The following is a 16,993-nucleotide window of genomic DNA, read 5'->3' on the forward strand; positions in this document are numbered from 1 at the left end:
GGACACCTGGGTCCCCCCAGATGCCTGGGTCCTCTCTCCTCATCCTGGACACCTGGGTTCTCTGGGATACCACTCCTCATGCCCCCTCCCCCAGCTCACCGCTAAATCCCCCTCATGAGCTGAGACCCCTGCCTGTGTTGGGGGGAAGAGGTGGGCACTCAGATGCCTGGGACCACTGCGAGGCCCTGCCTCTGGTGCAGGGGACCCAGGTGTCCAGTGAGACTGCACACACACATACAAGTTTGATTGACCTTTTATTGCAGATTTTTGTACAAAAAAGGGAAGTGGGGAGGGGGAACATAGGCGTCCAGGAGGCATCCAGCCATCCGGGGCGGTCCCCCCCACTTCAGGCCTGCAGGGGCATCGTCACAGTGAGGACCTGGGGGAAAAGGTCAGGGGTTGGTAGAGAGGCAGCACCTCCTGGCTAAGGAGCGGGGCCGTGGGAAAGGATGGGGCCAGGAAAGCGGTGTGGCTAAGAGAGCAGACATGGCCAGGAGCTGCTACCTGGGTAATGGGGATGTTGTGGTTCAGGTCATGGCTCAGGGTGTGGCCCATCGCCACGGGAACACTCACCTTGGTTCCACGGTGGAAGTGGGCGTGGCAGCGGGCGGGGTCGGCGGGGTGGGGCAGCCCCAGCTCCAGCAGGGCGGGGCCGCCCCCTTCCTCCTTCAGCACCAGCCGTTCCTCACTCAGCCCCAGCCACAGCGACTCCGCCCCAGCCTGGACAGGGCAGGGCAGGGTCGGGTCAGGGGAAGGGCCATGACCGCCTCACCACAACCAGGGTCCCCCCAACTTCCCCTGGACAAGGTTAAATTTCCCCCACACCTGCCCAGCCCCCAACCAGCCCAATAGCGCCCCCCCAGTGCCCCTCCTTCACTCCACAGGCCCCCCTGGACATTTACAGGAGCTCTCCCACCCCCAACACCCCCTTGGATCAGGTTAATAACCCCCAATGACCCTCGGTGCCCGCCCCGACTCACGGCCTGTGGAAGCAACACTCGTGTCTGCAGCACCCGTGGGTGTTGGGACGAGGGTTCAGCCACCACCACGTACTGAGGGGGGGCGGGGGAGCTGCGGGGGGAGGGGCAGAGGTCAGGCAGGAGGTTGACAGGGGGTGGGGGAGGGGCAGGGGTGCTCCACTACTCACTCCTCCAGCTCCTGGATGTGGGGCTGGGGCCGCGTCCGGATGTTTTGGGCCGAGATGGAACCCAAGAACCGGCGGTTTCGCAGCACCCGCCAGCCTGGGGGGGATGGGGGAGTCATGGGGTGGGTGTGAGACCCCCCCACCCCCTCTTCTTTTACATTTCCACCCCTAAAATTCATCCCCCAGCTCATTCCCCACCAGTTGCCCCCTGCCTCACCCCCAGCTCCTTCCCAGTCCCACCAGTTGCCCCCCGCTCACCCCCAACCCCTCCCAGTGCTCTCAGCCCCCCACAGTGCTCCCAGTCCCACCAGTCAGCTCCAGCTCCAGCCCATACTTCTCCGACAGCCCCTCCATCGCCACAGTCAGGAAGAACTCGCGGTACAGGGGATCAGCCTTGGGGGAAGTGGGGCAAGGGAGTCAGAACCCCCCCAAACTCCCCCAACCCCCACCAGGCCACTCCAACCTCCCTCTCACCTGCAGCGTGCGGAAGAACTCCGAATTCACCACCACATCATAGGCTGTGCAGCCCTGCCCACCTGTGGCGTGGAGGGTGGGGGATGAACAGGGAGCTTGGGGGCATTTGGGGGGGTCAGAGGAAGGGATTAAGCGAGTGGAGGAGGTCAGGGAGAGGGTTTGGGAGGGATTAAAAAGGGTCAGGGGGATTTCACAGGGAGGCTCAGGGGACAGTTTGGGGGATCAGAAAGAGAAATTGCGGGAGGCGGAGTTGGGAGGGGATTAAGAGCGTGAGGGAGTCAGGGGAAGGGGGTCACACTGGGTCAGTGGGGTTAGTTGGGGTTAGGCAGGGGGGCTTGGGGGGCTGGAGTGTTGAGGGGATCAGGGAGACGTTTGCGGGACTCAGGGTTTTTTGGGGGAGGGGGGGGTCTCACTGCGGTCCAGCTCGGCATGGGGCTCCCCCAGGCTCATGGGGATGCGAAAGGCCCCGGGTGGGTCGCGTAGGAGCAGGCGGCGCAGCCCGGGGGGGGACAGCGGCGGGGGAGGTGGCACCTCTCCCGAATGACAAACATTGATAAACACCTTGGCCCCCCCCGCGCGGGTCTTCACGCAGAACCCTGGGGAGAGAAGATGCAGGGGAGGGTCAGGACCCCCCGAGACTCCCCCAAATCCCCTAAGACCCCTCCAACCCCCCCCCGACCTGGCTGCGGGGTGACGGCGCGGGAGGGGCCGGTGGGTGGGGACGGCTCTTCGTCGTCCTGTGTCACCTGGGGAGGACAGAGGGATTTGGGGAGTACACGGAGGAACGCGGGGGGCGGGTCTGTCCCAGTTCCCCCCGGTCCCCGCCCTTCTCGCCCCGGGTTCCCCCCGACCCTACCTGCAGCAGAAGCCGCCGCAGCGCCTCGTCCTCCCCGTCGTCCGCCTCCAGTTCGGCCGACAGCAGCGACGGGTCCGCGGGAGCGGCCATGGCCTGGGCGGGAACAGGAAGAACCGGGAAGGAGCCCAGAGGCCCCAAACACCGCCCGGGCCCCGCCGACCCACAGCCCCAGGGTCCCCCTCACCCTCCGTTTCCTCAGGGCCTCCTGCGCCTACCCTGCCGCTGCAGCTCCCACTTCCGGTTTCCGGCGGAAGCGTGGAGGAGTTTCTATGGTTACGGGGCCGCTCTCGCCGATATCTCGTTGGTGTGATGGCGGCGGCAGCGCGGGGGCCTGTCCCGGGGATCTTCAGCTCCATGGAGGAGGGACCCAGGGCCGAGGGGGCCGCAGCGGGGGAGGGGAGGCACACGTTTGGGTCCCCAGGGGTCGGGGCAGGAGATCCCCCCGGCGCCAAGCGCGACTTGCACAGCAGCTGTCTCTGGGTGCCGGTGGAGGGGCCTGACTGACCCCTGATGACCCTTGACCTGCGACTTCCCAACTGTGACCTCTGACCTGTGAGTACGACCCTAATAAACACCCTCTCCGCGCGCCCCCCCCCCCCCCCCCCCGACGAAAAATGGAAATGGTCTAGTGTGGGTTATCAAAGAGGTAGCGAAACAATCACAGGACCTTAGGCAGTACGTGGATTAATAAGCTGTTATCTCAAATGGGGAATATTTCACTTGCAGGGTGGCTAGCATCATTAGTGCAAACAGGAGTAATTGTTTTAGTCGTAATAATTGTGTTTATTATTATTTTAGTATGTGCAAAGAGAGCCACAGAAAAGTGGTTTAGAAGTAAATGCTCAAGGTTCTGTTTTAATGAGGGTTGAAGCCTAGTGGTCACAAAACCTCAAAACAAGAGAAGGGATTGATGATACCTAAAATCAGCAATTAGTAATAAAATAAGTCAATATGAATAAGGGTCATAGATTTTAGGCACTGACTAAGTTAATAAGAATAAGGTTTGCAGACGTTAGGTCACAAGAATGGTATTTGTTAAGATGATCAGGAGAAGAGTAGGAGACGACGCCCTTGCTCTCAGAGGATCAGGTGGCGACACCAGCGCAAGCAGGATCCAAGCTGAATAACGAAAGAGTGTAATGCATATGCAAAGAATTTCTTGGAAGTATAATGAATAGGTATGATCTGTGTGGATATAACCCAAAGTGGGACCCCCATGAGCTGCCTCCCCAGCCCCACTGCTCCCCTCATGCAGGAACCCTGGCCCCCTGCAGGCTCCCCCTGCCTGGACCTCTTGGGGACCCCTAAAGCCACGGCCCCTAACCCTGCAGGTCCCTCCGGCTGTGCAGAGTGGCCGCCTCTCCCAGCTTCATCAGCGCTGCATCCACAAGAGGGGGCTCCTGAAGAGAGGAGTCTTGTGGGGAGGGCACCTCTAGGGTGATAAGAGGAATGAAAATCTTCCAGAAACCCCTAGGCATAATGTAGCAAGACTGGGCATAAAGTAACAGAAACCAAACAGCGAAACGAGCTCTACAGAGACTGGACATGAGGCAAAGCAGGATGCCCTGGGCTTGCAAGCTGGGAAAGAGGAACGTTCCACTAAATGAAGAAAGAGCTACGTGACTTTTGCTGAGTAGCAGCACAAAATGACAATATGCTTGCTCAAGAAATTAGGTCAAGAAGCTGACACAGAGCAGGCACCAGGCTGCAAAGGCCCCCGCGGACCACTAGAGACCCCTGATGAAGACTCTTGGAATAGATTATGGACTTCCAGAAGAGGACAGGGTGTATGGAAATAATTTATGTTTAATACATTAACTAAGCAGTAAAAACAAATGAATATGCAAGAGGTATATGTAATAAATACCAAGAAGTGTGAATCACGTGCATGCTGGATTAGAGGAATGATCCTCCGAGTGTCTGGCATGCTGTAATAAAAGTGCCTGCTTTTTAACACTTTCAAAACTGTTAAAGAGTCTTTTTGCCGATTTTTTGCTATCAGGGGAGGAGTCCCGAGGGGATGGGGAGGAGCTGTGGGGCTCCGGCGGGGCTCTGTGGACCCTGTGGGAGTTAGAGCGAGTCGTAGGGGCTCCAAGGTATCTGGGGTCTCTGCGGAGGGGTCCAAGGTGACTTGAGGGGTTCCTGTGGAGTCTTAAGGGGAGTCACACGGTGGTGCTGCTGTTCCGCAAATGTGAAACCCGATCCGGCATCGGCCAGGGAAAAAGTGACGCCTACCACCATGCAAATGTGTGTGGGGCGGAGACTGGGCGGGGGAGGGGCGGGTGCCAAAACACGGGTTTCTAGCCTGTGCGACAGTGATTGATCTGTTATTTTATGTATCAGCTGATATGTCAAATACTGGTTGTTGTGGTTTTATTTTTTTCTTGTCTTATATCTATGCAGCTCGACACACCGTGAACATCAGCAAAGTGTCCAGAAAAGGAAGTAAGTTTTAAGCTTCTAGAATACACATGTACACAGGAAACACTTAATATAGAAAATAGCCTTTCAAATTTCAGATTATAAATGTCACTCAATGGGATTAGAGTCATGGTTTTGTTCTTGATGAACTCAGCCTTTTCTTGGTGTTGTGCCCCTAAGCATACATCAAAGATACAAGAGCTAGCAGCCACTCTCATTAGTTAAATGACCCGTGACATTATCATTAAATCATGTTATTGGCTTGTGCCTTTGTCAGCATGATATTTCATCTTAACCACAGTGATCTAAGGACAAAGGCAGCACACAGTCCAATGGAAGAACTAATACATTTTATTCATTAATTGGTGTGACAAGAAGAAATGGACTAACTTCAAGTCACTCAAGCCCTTCTTCAGATTTCCAGGTTTGAGTACTCAAAAGCTTGATTGATTTTTCTGAATATATCAGTTTGTCTGATGATGTCTACCAGCAAACCACTTTCTGCTTTGTTAGAGTTGGTATCAGTTTATCAGGACAAAAGGAGCCCTGACTTCCAGTGGACCTGCGAACTAGTAGACCACTCTGGGTTGAATCAACTCAAGAAAAACTGCTCAAACATAATCTAAGGCTCTTGGACACATTCATGTATTGTACATGACCATTTCCCCTCTACTCTGCCCTGGTGAGACTGCATCTGGAATATTGTGTCCAGTTCTGGGCCCCTCAGTTCAAGAAGGACAGGGAACTGCTGGAGAAAGTCCAGCACGGAGTAATGAAGATGATGGAGTGGAGCATCTCCCTTATGAGGAAAGGGTGAGGGAGCTGGGTCTCTTTAGCTTGGAGAAGTGGAGACTGAGAGGTGACCTCATTAATATTCATAAATATGTAAAGGGTGAGTGTCAGGAGGATGAAGTCAGGCTCTTCCCAGTGACAACTGATGATAGGACAAGGGGCAATGGGTGCAAACTGGAACACAGGAGGGTCCACTTAAGTATGAGAAGAAACTTCTTCACGGTGAGGGTGACAGAGCACTGGAACAGGCTGCCCAGGGAGGTTGTGGAGTCTCGTTCTCTGGAGACATTCAAAACCTGCCTGGACACATTCCTGTGTAACCTCATGTAGGTGTTCCTGCTCCAGCAGGGGGACTAAATGATCTTTTGAGGTGCCTTCCAATCTCTAATGTTCTGTGATTCTGAGATTGTAGAAGTGTGTACTGAATATAGTAAATCCTTTCGTTTTTATATTGCTTTATCAATAAATAACTTTTAAAAAGGTAAGGCTGTAGTCAATGGTTGTAATTTCTTAAACATGGCATGAATTCTGGTGACTTGATGAGAAAAAAAATGTGTGTGTGATGCAAGTGTGATACCCTAAACAATTTCACTGTTCATTGATGTATTTTTTCACTGTACTCATGCACCATTGAACATCGACGTTGTTGTATATATAGATGAATTAAACACAAATCTTGATCAGAGGCAAGTTATTTGAGTTCCTTAAAGCACTTTTCTCCTCATAGACCATGTGGATAGTATTAATTTGTAGCAGGTGAGCACCAGTTAAACCAGTGAGAATATTTTTACTGCCTCTGGTTTGATTGCTACTTCCCACATGTTTCTTCAGCTCAGCTGGGGAACAGATTTTTAACTTTATTTATCCATGACTTTGTATTTATTAATCATATATTCTTCAGGTTACTAGATTGGGTAATTTGTTGCCACATCCAATAAGAGACCATTAATGCATTGTAGAGCTTTGGGTTAAGAGGATTAATTTTGCAGAAGTTAAGCAGCCTGGCAATCTAGCTTGTCCTCAGTATTTCACTATGACAGCTTAGGTGTGGCAGAGCTGAACAACCGAGTGATGCCCAGTTACATCAAATAACCTCAACCTAGCACTACAAGTCCAATCATGCTCAACAGCTGGTCTGGCATTATGTTTAATTTGCACAGTTGGATTCACTGATAATGCAGCATAGACGAGACCACTGAACTTACGTGCTTGCACAGATTCATGTATTGTATAATACATACTATAAGTCTGAGTGTGTTCAACAAGAAATTCTCCTGACTAGATCCATGAACAGTGAGGTTTATTAATGCAACAGGTTCCAATTCTTTTAGATTGCCATTGTCTGCAAAACCACACTTCAGTTGCAAAATACACTTTAGCTGTAAAAACACACATTAGTTGCAAGAAATAAGTATTGGTACCAAATATATATAAATTCTAAGATGATTATATAGCACTACTAATGTGACAAATACAAGCTTGAAGTCTAATTGTCCTGGGGTCTTACCCAAAAGCATCCCTTTGGGTGCAGAAGAACAGGCTCAGCCCATTGACTTCTCCCAGAAGTCCATTATGCTGTTCCCTTGACTTCCCAGTGATGACATCTTCCCCAACCTTCCTCTATTGTTAGGGTATTTTATACTGTTTTCTAAATTTAAGTGGAGCTTGAATGACTCTAGTCATGCCTGCCTTTGTTATCGACTGGTATAAAAACTCTTGCTTCGATTCTTAAGGTAAAGACTCAACTGTGCTTGTTCAAAGGGACTTAGTGGGTGTGATGGAGGCAGGTACCCTTGGAGATGGAGGTGTGTTTTGGTATTGATTAAAATGAGCAAAGTTTATCCATCAGACAAATTTCTGGCTTAGTAACTGGCATTTTGGACAGAGCTGAAAATGTATACTTCCAAATCGACAGCAGCTGTACCATCTGGTTCCTATACCTGCCTTTTCACACAGGACCTGGCCGCGATATCTTCACTTCACTCCCCTGTTACACTGGGCTTCCCCATGCGTGGTCATTCAAGAACGTAGTCCAGGCTGGGCCATGAAACATACAGAGCAAGATTCCTTCCCTGTCACGCAGCTGCTTTATATGCTGAAGATGTGGACATAATTTTATTCTTAATAAGTGTAGCCTTGACAATTGGTTTCATTAATTTGCCCCCTCAGTATTTATTCCACAACAGCATTCTGTATCATATATCAACTTTGTCTTTTTTCTGATTTTGATGGAATTTGGTGTCATCTTTCTGCTTTGGAGGTACAGCTAATACTCAAGACCTCTGCTTTGGACATCCAAGGACCAGAGACAATGAGCAGCTCTTGGTTGATGCAGGCTGTCGAAGAGGCACCTCTGCATATGCTGAAGAGCAGCTAATCTCAGGGGTAGGGGAATGCTCCCAGTTTCTCTTCTCCTGCAGCCCCAGCTCCAGCCTGTGGTGCTTGGGAACAATGCTGGCCTGTATTTTGCCTTCTTTTGGCAGCAGCTAACAGGAAAAACGTCTCTGGGTGGTCATGAATGCTCAGCTGCCCAGGAGGAAGAAAAGCAGACTGATGAGTTTGGTTTTGGCAGCTCCAAAATGATACTCTGAAGGTTTGCAGCTGCATAGGGCAAACCCTTATTTGCCTACGTGCGACTCCTGCATGTTCTCTGTGTGCCTGTGGTGGCATCTGAAATGAAGACAGGGAAGCTGACTGGGATTTATTTGTGGGATGGCGTAGCTAATGTAGCATATGCTAGGAAAAAAAAATCAAATGGCCTGAGCCTCCTGCTGACCTTCTTCCCCAGAGGAGCTGTTGCTGCTGTTCCTGAGATGGACTCCTCTACAGCCCATGGCTTCCTGCTCCCAGCATGTGCCCAAAAGCCCCTCTCCAAGGCACTCCATGATGCTGCTCTGTCTCTGCCATGCAGAGGGAGGGTGTAGGGCTCAGCATGCATGCCCCTGTGAGGATTGGAGGCTTGCTGTCCTGGGAATCCTAGAGGAGGGATGTCAGGAGCAAGATCTCAGTGGCAATGGCCCTGGTGTCCCCCCAGAGACATCTGCTCAGTGACCATATCTCTGCTCTGTGAGGACCGTGCTTTTGTGGTGTGGAGGGAGGTGTGGTGGGATGAGGTGGAGCAGGGCTGTGCAGGTTGTGGGAGAGAAGCCATAGGCTTCTGCTCTCCACAGGTGTGGCAAAAACAACGCCAGAAAGATCACTTTAACTTTCAGACTTGCTTCTTTTCAGCTCAGAAGTTCAAGTCCCCCTGTAAACGGGGCACTCTACAGCCTCTTCTTGCTGGCCCACGTCACTCCTGGTGAGCACTGGTGAGGAAACACCAGCCAGCCACAGCACCAATTTTGGTGGTTCAAATCTGACAAGTTATCCCCTGGGTGACATTAGCAGGACAATGTCCTAGATCCAAGTCCAGACTGCCAGCAGCCACTGAAAACCCCAGGCTCCCTTTTGCTGGCCGTTTTGGGCTGACTCCTGCCTCAGGGTTTACCTGTGTGACCAGTAAAAGGCTGCAGCAAACCAAAGATTTGATTCAACAGCTGATGCCTACTTGTGAGAACACACACACAGGTCAGTGGCTGGAGGGAAAGAGCTGTTTGGACAGCAGTCCCACCAGTGTGACACAATGAAGGATGCTGTGGAGGTCATGCCCATGGAGGCCTGAGGGAGAGGTGGCCAGTTGGCTGTTCCCACCGCTGCAGAACTTGGCTGTGCCTGAGCCTCCTCCTGGTGCTTGAGCATCTGTACTCTCACCCAAAATCATAAACACGTGAGCATGGGATGAAAGCTCCAAGCCACTGAAGTGCTACTGACTGCCCTATTAAAGCCAATATCAAATGAACATGCAAACCCATCCCCAGACTGCGCAGAGGGAAGTGCTGGCAGGGGTCATGCCTGTGCAGCTGGAAGCAGGCACAAGAGTAGTCAGTACTGTAGCCCATCCTCCTACATATCTCTAGGGAGAAGACTCAGGTGTGGTTCTCTGAGCAATGTTATCACCATGATAAGCGGAAGAAAGAAGAGAAGCAACCTTCCAAGACAACAGATGACACATTTCCTTTTTTTTTTATTATTTTCATGTTAAACACAACTTCGAAATAGTCTAGGGATATATTTACCACACTATGAGAATACAGGATGGCTTTACATAACTGCAACTTTAAAACACACTCCTGAGAAACCTTAAAAGTTATGTACCAGCAGTACCCTGCCTTCTTCGCTTTTCAGAAGTGTTCAATGTAAAAGTTCTATGTATTTTTTCCTGGTGAATCAAAGCAACGGGATCTCTTGACAAGTCACTTTGGCAGTGTTCTTGTCAACAGTTACCTCTCTTGTGTGGCCTAGGAAGGATGTCCTGAGGGAAGGCAGTTGACTGGAAGTTGCTGTTTGTGCTTCTTGGCCAAGGAAACATGTCAACATGTTCCTGTTGACACGAAGTAGGAGAGGTTCGTAAGTTTGGAGCCTCCACTGTCCAGTGAGATGATGAGATGTGGTTCCTCCATGGGAGAACCTCTATTACCTGAAAAGGTACTTTGTGTTTTCTTACACATAGGTGAGATATTGAACCAAACAGATGCTGAAGGTTTGTATGTGAAAAAACATTCCCCGTTGAGTAATCAGATGGCTGCTTGTTTGCAGGGCCCTAGAGAACAGATGCTCTGTCTGCATGGCCTGTGAGCACACAGGCTGATAGTAAGACATGCGAACATACAGGTAGTAAACTGCTATGTGGGATGCATTTATTTATCTGCAAACAGGATCCTGAATGACACAGACTCCCCTTCTTAAAGTTAAAGCTGGAAACAGACTTGTCCTGTTGAGTGGAGCTCCTATTTGCCACAAAGGATTATCATTATTCACAGGTTCTTCTTTTCTTGCAGCCTTTCTGACATTGATAATGAAAGATACATGTATAGTAAGATGCAGATCTCTATAGAAGGCAGTTGAGGCAATGCCTTGGAAGTCTGCTCAAATACTGTTCTAAGGACTGAAAAAAACCCAAAAAACCAAAAAAATCACTCTTTTTCAGATAATTGCTTTTATACAGGAGGCAGGGAAAGATAGTTCATAGGTGTATAAAATAATGTATAGGAAAGGATTATATTTGTCTATGACAAACAGTCTTATCACACAACTCAGTCCTCTCTCTCACACACATACTGAATGAATGAACACTGTCTTAGAGAGGACATGAGATCTGCCTTCTTACAAGCAATTCCTTATTTTTCCAATGTGGAAGAAGATACAAAATATTGCATTTTTCTTTGGTACAAGACTTTCTTCCATCTTCTCTGAGTGAGTGTGATTTAATGCTTTTCTCTTCTTGACAACCTTCATTCTGTTCTCTTTCCTGGTGTCTGTGCTGCCCAGAGAGGGCAGTAATCAAGCACAGACACTGCATGCCTAGCCTTCTATTAGGTCACAAGGGGATTTAATTTAAGGGATCATTGGCACAGAAGCCTTTGTCTTACTGTAATTACTGCTCAACACTCTTAGCGTGCTGCCAATTTGTTCTCACTGCAAAACGAAATGTAGGAACCCCTCCCCTCCCCTCCCCTCCCCTCCCCTCCCCTCCCCTCCCCTCCCCTCCCCTCCCCTCCCCTCCCCTCCCCTCCCCTCCCCTCCCCTCCCCTCCCCTCCCCTCCCCTCCCCTCCCCTCCCCTCCCCTCCCCTCCCCGCCCCTCCCCTCCCCTCCCCTCCCCTCCCCTGTGAGGAGCTGGATGGGGCTATAATGGTCAGAGAGCAAAAGGGAGGAACCCTGCTGCCTGTTCTGTGCTTAAGCTTGAATGGACTAATGCTGTCTTAACCTTGAGTATGAATGAAGGAAAAGCTGTGGGTCAGATTGAGACCTAGTTGTGGGAGATCTTGACAGGTTTCTCAGAGCACGAGTAACTCAGAGAGCACCAAGCCCACAGGGATGGTGTTCAGCTGGTGTCACATCTGTTTGCTTTGGGCAGGTAAAAACACCTGCGGTCCTACTGGTGATCCTGCCCTTTTCTCCTGGGCCAGGAGGCCACAGAGCAAACAGCATTTTAGGGGGAAGGAGATCAAAAGAGAGGTGGGGAAGCACAGGTAACAGGAGTGGTGGGGTTCCACCAGGCAGATGCTGTCCTCTATGAAGGTACCATGGCTCTCAACATCTCAGCCTGATCCCGTGCCAGCGGTCCTCTGTAACCTCGTTGAGGACACTGAAGCCCAGATTAATTTCAAGGCCAATTCAGTTGCCTAAATTCCCTGGAGGGTAGAAGCCTTGGCTGCACTTTCACACTACAGCTGCTGAAAGTGGCAGGACCCCTCCTGCCCTGCTCTTTCCTGGGAGCTTTGCTCGGGTCTGCAAGTGGCATGGGCAGAATTAAAAACCCCAGTTCCTCCAACTTCTCTGCACAAAGGGAGGATTCTCCTGTAAGTTCAGATAAACCTGTGCAAACAGCAATTAAAGAAATCATCAGGAACCAGAAAAAGGCTGGCTATTCAGCTTTCCGTGGGCATTGTGGCTCTATCACCTCCACAGAAGAGCCAGCGTTGGCTTCATGGTGCTGCTGGCAGCCCGGCAGCCCCTGTCTGTAACCTTCACTGCTTTCGGCTGGGGTGACAACACAGTTCACACAGGGGACAGACGAGCTTCACCTCTGCCATTCCTATGCCAGCACCTTCAGCAAAGCACCACCCTTTGCAGCACAGAAACTGCAGCAAGGGCTGGAGCGCCCTGGATGGACTTCTCAATTGGCAGTGGCTGCTGGGTCTCCATGGGGAGCGCCTGACAAATGCTCAGCATTGAGTTCATCAGCAACAAGTGCTGGGAAGTGTGGAACTCCAACATCAGCTTTTTTGTCAGCATTTCTTTCTTCTTTCACTAGCACAAGTAATAACTTCCTCCAGACAAACAATTTTGTTATTTAAAAAATGCAAGGATTTTTTTTTTTAAATATTGTCCTGTGTTTTTTTCTTTCTCTGATCTTTTTTTTTTTTTTTAAAGAATGGAGAAAACAAATGTTAGTCACATCAGTAAATAGTTTTTCAATGTGTGTGTGTTTGTTGGAATAAGCAGTAAAAACTCCAGACAAACCACTCTCGGCAAAGAGCAGTCAAAGTGTTAGAGGTTGAGCACAGGACTAAGAGACTCCAAGTCAGGTAATGTACTGTGTGACTTCTCTGCTGAAATCAGAGCCCACAAGCAGGGCTTCAGGTGTTTGCAGCAGTCATGAGACTACTTGAGCCTGTCTTTGGTGCGTCTGTGATTCTGTACACTTGGCGAGACAGATTAACCCATCCACATCTAGAACTTGCTGCACAATAGATTTGATGTTACATATGGAATAATCTTTGCAGGGATAACTTGCAGTGAACATGTTTTGGAAAAGTTAAGTGCTGCTGCGAATGGCTCAGTAGGGACTATTATACTACTGACAAAATTCTCTGAATGGATCTTGGCCTGTGTTTCAGTCTTATACCTCCTTTGACAATGCTCTTAACAGCATAAATTACAATTCTGTGATACCTGTGAGACCACTGAATAACCTGCTTACCCAGGAGAAGACTTTTTTCTTTGCTTTGCGGGCTGTTAATGCACTGTAAGAGGGTATTCCTGGCTTCGCAAAACAATTTTTCAGGAGTCTATGCAGAGGCAACAGTGAGAGATATGTAGGGAGGAAAGGATGAAACAAACCAGAGCACTTGTCATGATGAAAAATGGTGGAGACAAACCATGTTTAGAATAAAGCAGAAGCGATATTTCTTGCTCTTGATTTATAAAGGAAGGGAAACTCTTCTTTTGACAAAACTAAGTTATCTGTCAAGGCATGTTAATTAAGTACTGCTGAATGCACGATGTATATGAAGGCACACCTGGCACTGTGGCTACTCAGAGGTACAAAATACTGCCAAACTCAACCCTAGATATGTCTGGCTTTATCTTGTGAGCTTTGCTAGGTGTGTGTTGTTTCCCATGAACAACGCACAGCTCTGCACCTCTTGTAGCCGATAACAAAAAATATTAATAAAAACAGAATGCTAGTCATCTCAATGAAAAAAACAATATACTATGGAAATCACTCTATGAAATACGATGTTACTTTGAGAAGCAGGAATTTCAAGGTTACTTAAGTTTTGTTATACTTGAGATTCTTCTTCTATATAGAAAATACTTCCTAGTGTGGTTTGTTATTTCAAGAAACACTTCCTTGGCTTATTTTGACTGAACTTTGTTTGCCACATTCTTTAAGGGAAAAAATAAGACAATTCTATTTGAGAGAATACTGCGGGACAGTGTGTTTGTCTTCAAGGCAAGTCTTCTAAGCTCAAGCTGGAAAAGGAGGAGACCCACAGAAATGGCCTTGTTTTAAATTACTTGCATGCTTTGCACTTCAGATATCCTAGTTCATAAGCATGTTTGAACAGATTTAAGACAGATCTTCAACGTTCCTTTCTTAAGCATATTTGAACAGATTTAAAACAGATCTTCAACGTTCCTTTTGTCTCCTCTATGCGATAGGACTAAATGACTGAAATCGGGCTATTCCAAACGTAAGGACAGTCAGCTCTGAGGAAAACAATTTGTTCCTTGCTGAAGAGAAAAGGCAGCTAGAGAGGCTTGGTGTTTGGATCAGCATCAATGCCATGCTTATGGGAGGCAGCTGACATGATAGCTGTGCCATTGCTTGCATGCAGCATGATTTTGGGTACGATGTCTTGTGTTCTGCCTCTGTTCCCTGTTTTGCAAATGAGGAGAATAACAGCTATGTATCTCTGGCTTAAAAATTGAGGGTGAGAATCAGTTTTGGACATACCATGCATATCGTGTACCCTTGTGCCACAGGAAAGCAGATTTGCAGACCTGGGCGGGGAGGCTGCTGTGTGTCTGAAGCCCTTGAAAAATTCTCTCAGTGAACCCAGTTATGGTGCCTGGGATGGCAGAATGTCCTGAGCAGGGTGCAGGTGTTCTCAGTTCACCACCCGCAATGTCCCTGATGCTGCAAGTGATGCCTATCAACAACAGGCAGCTGCTCACAGGCAGAGGGGCACTGCTGGCTCCAGCACTGGGTCACCATGACTGGGGGCCAGACCTCTGGTCCCTCTAGCCCCTCTGCACCCCTTGCCATGGTGGGGTGGCCAGATCCACATGAGCTCCTTGAGGAGAACCACAAGCACCGCGAGCATGAGAGGAACATTTTGGCTGCCAGAGGCTTCCACAATTCTTCAGCCAGTGCTGATTCATTTAAGTGCTGCTGAGAGTATTTTTTACCCTTTTTATTTTTCCCACCAGTGTAAATGTGCTTTTTTCCTGGGATGTTTAAAGTGGTACATGTAAGACAACCTGTCTGTAGTATACAGTCTATAAACCATATCGATGGCAGGATTATGCAAAGACAGAAGAAGTCTAAGAGAAACAAGAGAAGATGCAGTTTGTCCTGGGCTGTTACGCAGAAAAGTGTTTCCAAAAAGGGAAACCAGTTATCAGGCTCAGATCAAACCTCAGCAAGCCAGAGACTACTCTTCTTGAGCTACCAAGCTGCTGCGTTGTTGTTGCCAATTATTTCTTCTGTCTCCATAACACCAATCCTTCTGGCTGCTCGCAGGAGACACCAGTTGCTCTGCTGGTGAGAAGCCCATACTTGCAGGCAATACCCTATTGTGCAGGTCTCAGGCAATGTTTGAGGGTTAGAGACCCCAAGGTCATTTATGCTTTAGTGTTGTTCTCTTTCAGTAGCTAGTTCAGAAAAAAGAGTGTGCCTGCGATGTGTTACTGCAGCTTGTACTGCTGCATGCTGCCTGCAAGAACCACATGGACAGATACCTTGTACTCTAGGTGCCTACAAATAAAACGTGCAGTCTCATTTTCAAGCAAAAACCTGTGCCTTGTCACTACTGGTCACTGCCTGTCCTCCTGCTGGTCTCGCAGGGATGGTCGGTGTGCTGCCCTGACAGCTGACAACTGCCTGGCCGTTGAGCGAGGCTCTGCCTGGGAGCTACAGATTCCAGCCAAATGAAACTCCTGTTACTTGTCTTAGGCTGCATTTGCTGCCATTTCCAGCTCTGATGTATTTCTCCAGGGCATGCTTCATGCTACGTGTGGAGTTCCCTGAGTCCTGCAGCAGAATGCAGTACTTAAAAGGGTACATGGGGGTACTCTGGCAAAGGGAGGAAATTTGCATCCTGTGCTAAGAAAACCGTATCTCATCCAGCCGTGATCTGCCCCTGCTCTCACACTCGTGGATGCAAAAGCTGGAAAAGCAAGTGAGATGACCCAACTCTGTCTTTGGTACAGTAAGAGAAAAACAGCTCAGGAGTTGTGAGCACACTGCTGGCTGAGCAAGACTGCACTACAAACTGGATATTTGGAATTATGTCTAAAGCTGAATTACTGCTCTCTGGGAGATGCTAAAACGCTGTTGCCATGACTATCATGTCTGGAGGGAGACTCGCCTGCATCTTGGAGCACTCTGAAGCTGCAGCCTCTGTACTGCTTCCTCTCTCTGCAAGTCCCAAATGTCACCCTGACACCACCTTCTCCCTTGATACTTCTCTCCTGGCAGCAGTGGGCAATGGGCCAGAGACAGGGAGAGACCTCATGGATGCTGAGCACTGTTCTGGACTTGGGTGAAAGGGTCCGGGGTGGGGGAGGGCTGTCATGGTCCCCTGGTCTACAACAGTGTTTGAATCAGGCACCTTATCGATAGCTGGAAGTTGGATGTACCTGAACAGATGGGGAAGGCAAGTGGTAAGACTGAGGGCTGGGATAGCAAGGCAGCACACTGGAGACATGCCCTCTGGCATCAGTCAGAGCCCCTTGTCCCCACAGCAGGTTAGGTGCTTGAAGATCTCTCTGTGCTTTGCTACATTCAGCTGTTAAACAAGAACAGTGATCCTTATGTCACAGAAGGCTATGCATATTTTATTTAAAAATTCTTGCTATAAAAGGGGTTGCACAATGGGCAGCAGAGCTGGCACATTTTGTAAGCCTAGTGGTGTATTTGGCTTTCTTTGCAATAGGTTATTCATGATTTTAAATTTTCCTTTGCTCTGCCTGAAGGCCTATAAAGACTTACGTAAAAAAATGCTGAGACTTATTAACTGGAATAAGCCATTTTCTGGGTTTTGTGTGTTTTTTTTTTTTTTTTAATTGTGTTTTGTAGTTGTTGTTTGTTTTGTTTGTTTGTTTGTTTGTTTGTTTTTGTTTTGTTGCTTTTGTTTGTTGTTTTTTGTTTTTCTCTTAGAAGTACAATCCTATTAGAAACTTTCTGGCAGTTGTCTCAGATGTTTCCCAATCAGTTTGACCTGTGGAAAACATGAAGCTTTGTGGCTGCCACCTC

At 49.0% G+C, this 16,993-nt stretch overlaps 1 protein-coding gene and 1 long non-coding RNA gene across 4 annotated transcripts; one reads left to right on the plus strand and one right to left on the minus strand.

The window, feature by feature from the left end:
* Positions 1–241: 241 nt before the first annotated feature.
* Positions 242–2,830, minus strand: PIH1D1 (PIH1 domain containing 1). 3 transcript variants are annotated; one of them, XM_065045369.1, is made up of 10 exons: positions 2,690–2,830; positions 2,475–2,567; positions 2,298–2,364; positions 2,032–2,214; positions 1,619–1,680; positions 1,453–1,537; positions 1,148–1,241; positions 981–1,071; positions 574–720; positions 242–379 (listed from the first exon to the last, which is right to left on the minus strand). In XM_065045369.1, the coding sequence occupies exons 1-10, from the start codon at positions 2,828–2,830 to the stop codon at positions 347–349; spliced, it is 996 nt and encodes a 331-aa protein (XP_064901441.1). In that variant the 3' UTR covers positions 242–346. The 3 variants fall into 3 exon arrangements, with proteins under 3 accessions (XP_064901441.1, XP_064901443.1, XP_064901442.1); XM_065045371.1 differs by having other exon boundaries at positions 2,659–2,726; XM_065045370.1 differs by lacking the exon at positions 2,298–2,364 and having other exon boundaries at positions 2,659–2,830.
* A 51-nt stretch (positions 2,831–2,881) lies between these two features.
* LOC135577253 (uncharacterized) lies at positions 2,882–4,439 on the plus strand. Its single transcript, XR_010468842.1, has 2 exons — positions 2,882–3,026; positions 3,806–4,439. It is a non-coding gene; the product is annotated as an uncharacterized LOC135577253 (long non-coding RNA).
* Positions 4,440–16,993: the final 12,554 nt, after the last annotated feature.

Source organism: Columba livia, chromosome Z (assembly GCF_036013475.1).
Source record: "Columba livia isolate bColLiv1 breed racing homer chromosome Z, bColLiv1.pat.W.v2, whole genome shotgun sequence".
Taxonomy (NCBI): Eukaryota; Metazoa; Chordata; class Aves; order Columbiformes; family Columbidae; genus Columba; species Columba livia.

Bases quoted from the DNA above. Each gene is read 5' to 3' on its own strand.
- PIH1D1 (XM_065045369.1), bottom strand. From the start codon at position 2,830: ATGGAGCTGAAGATCCCCGGGACAGGCCCCCGCGCTGCCGCCGCCATC. The intron at 1,538-1,618 runs GTGAGAGGGAGG...ACTTCCCCCAAG, and splicing joins AGTTCTTCCGCACGCTGCAG to GCTGATCCCCTGTACCGCGA. The intron at 1,072-1,147 runs GTGAGTAGTGGA...CTCCCCCCGCAG, and splicing joins CACATCCAGGAGCTGGAGGA to CTCCCCCGCCCCCCCTCAGT.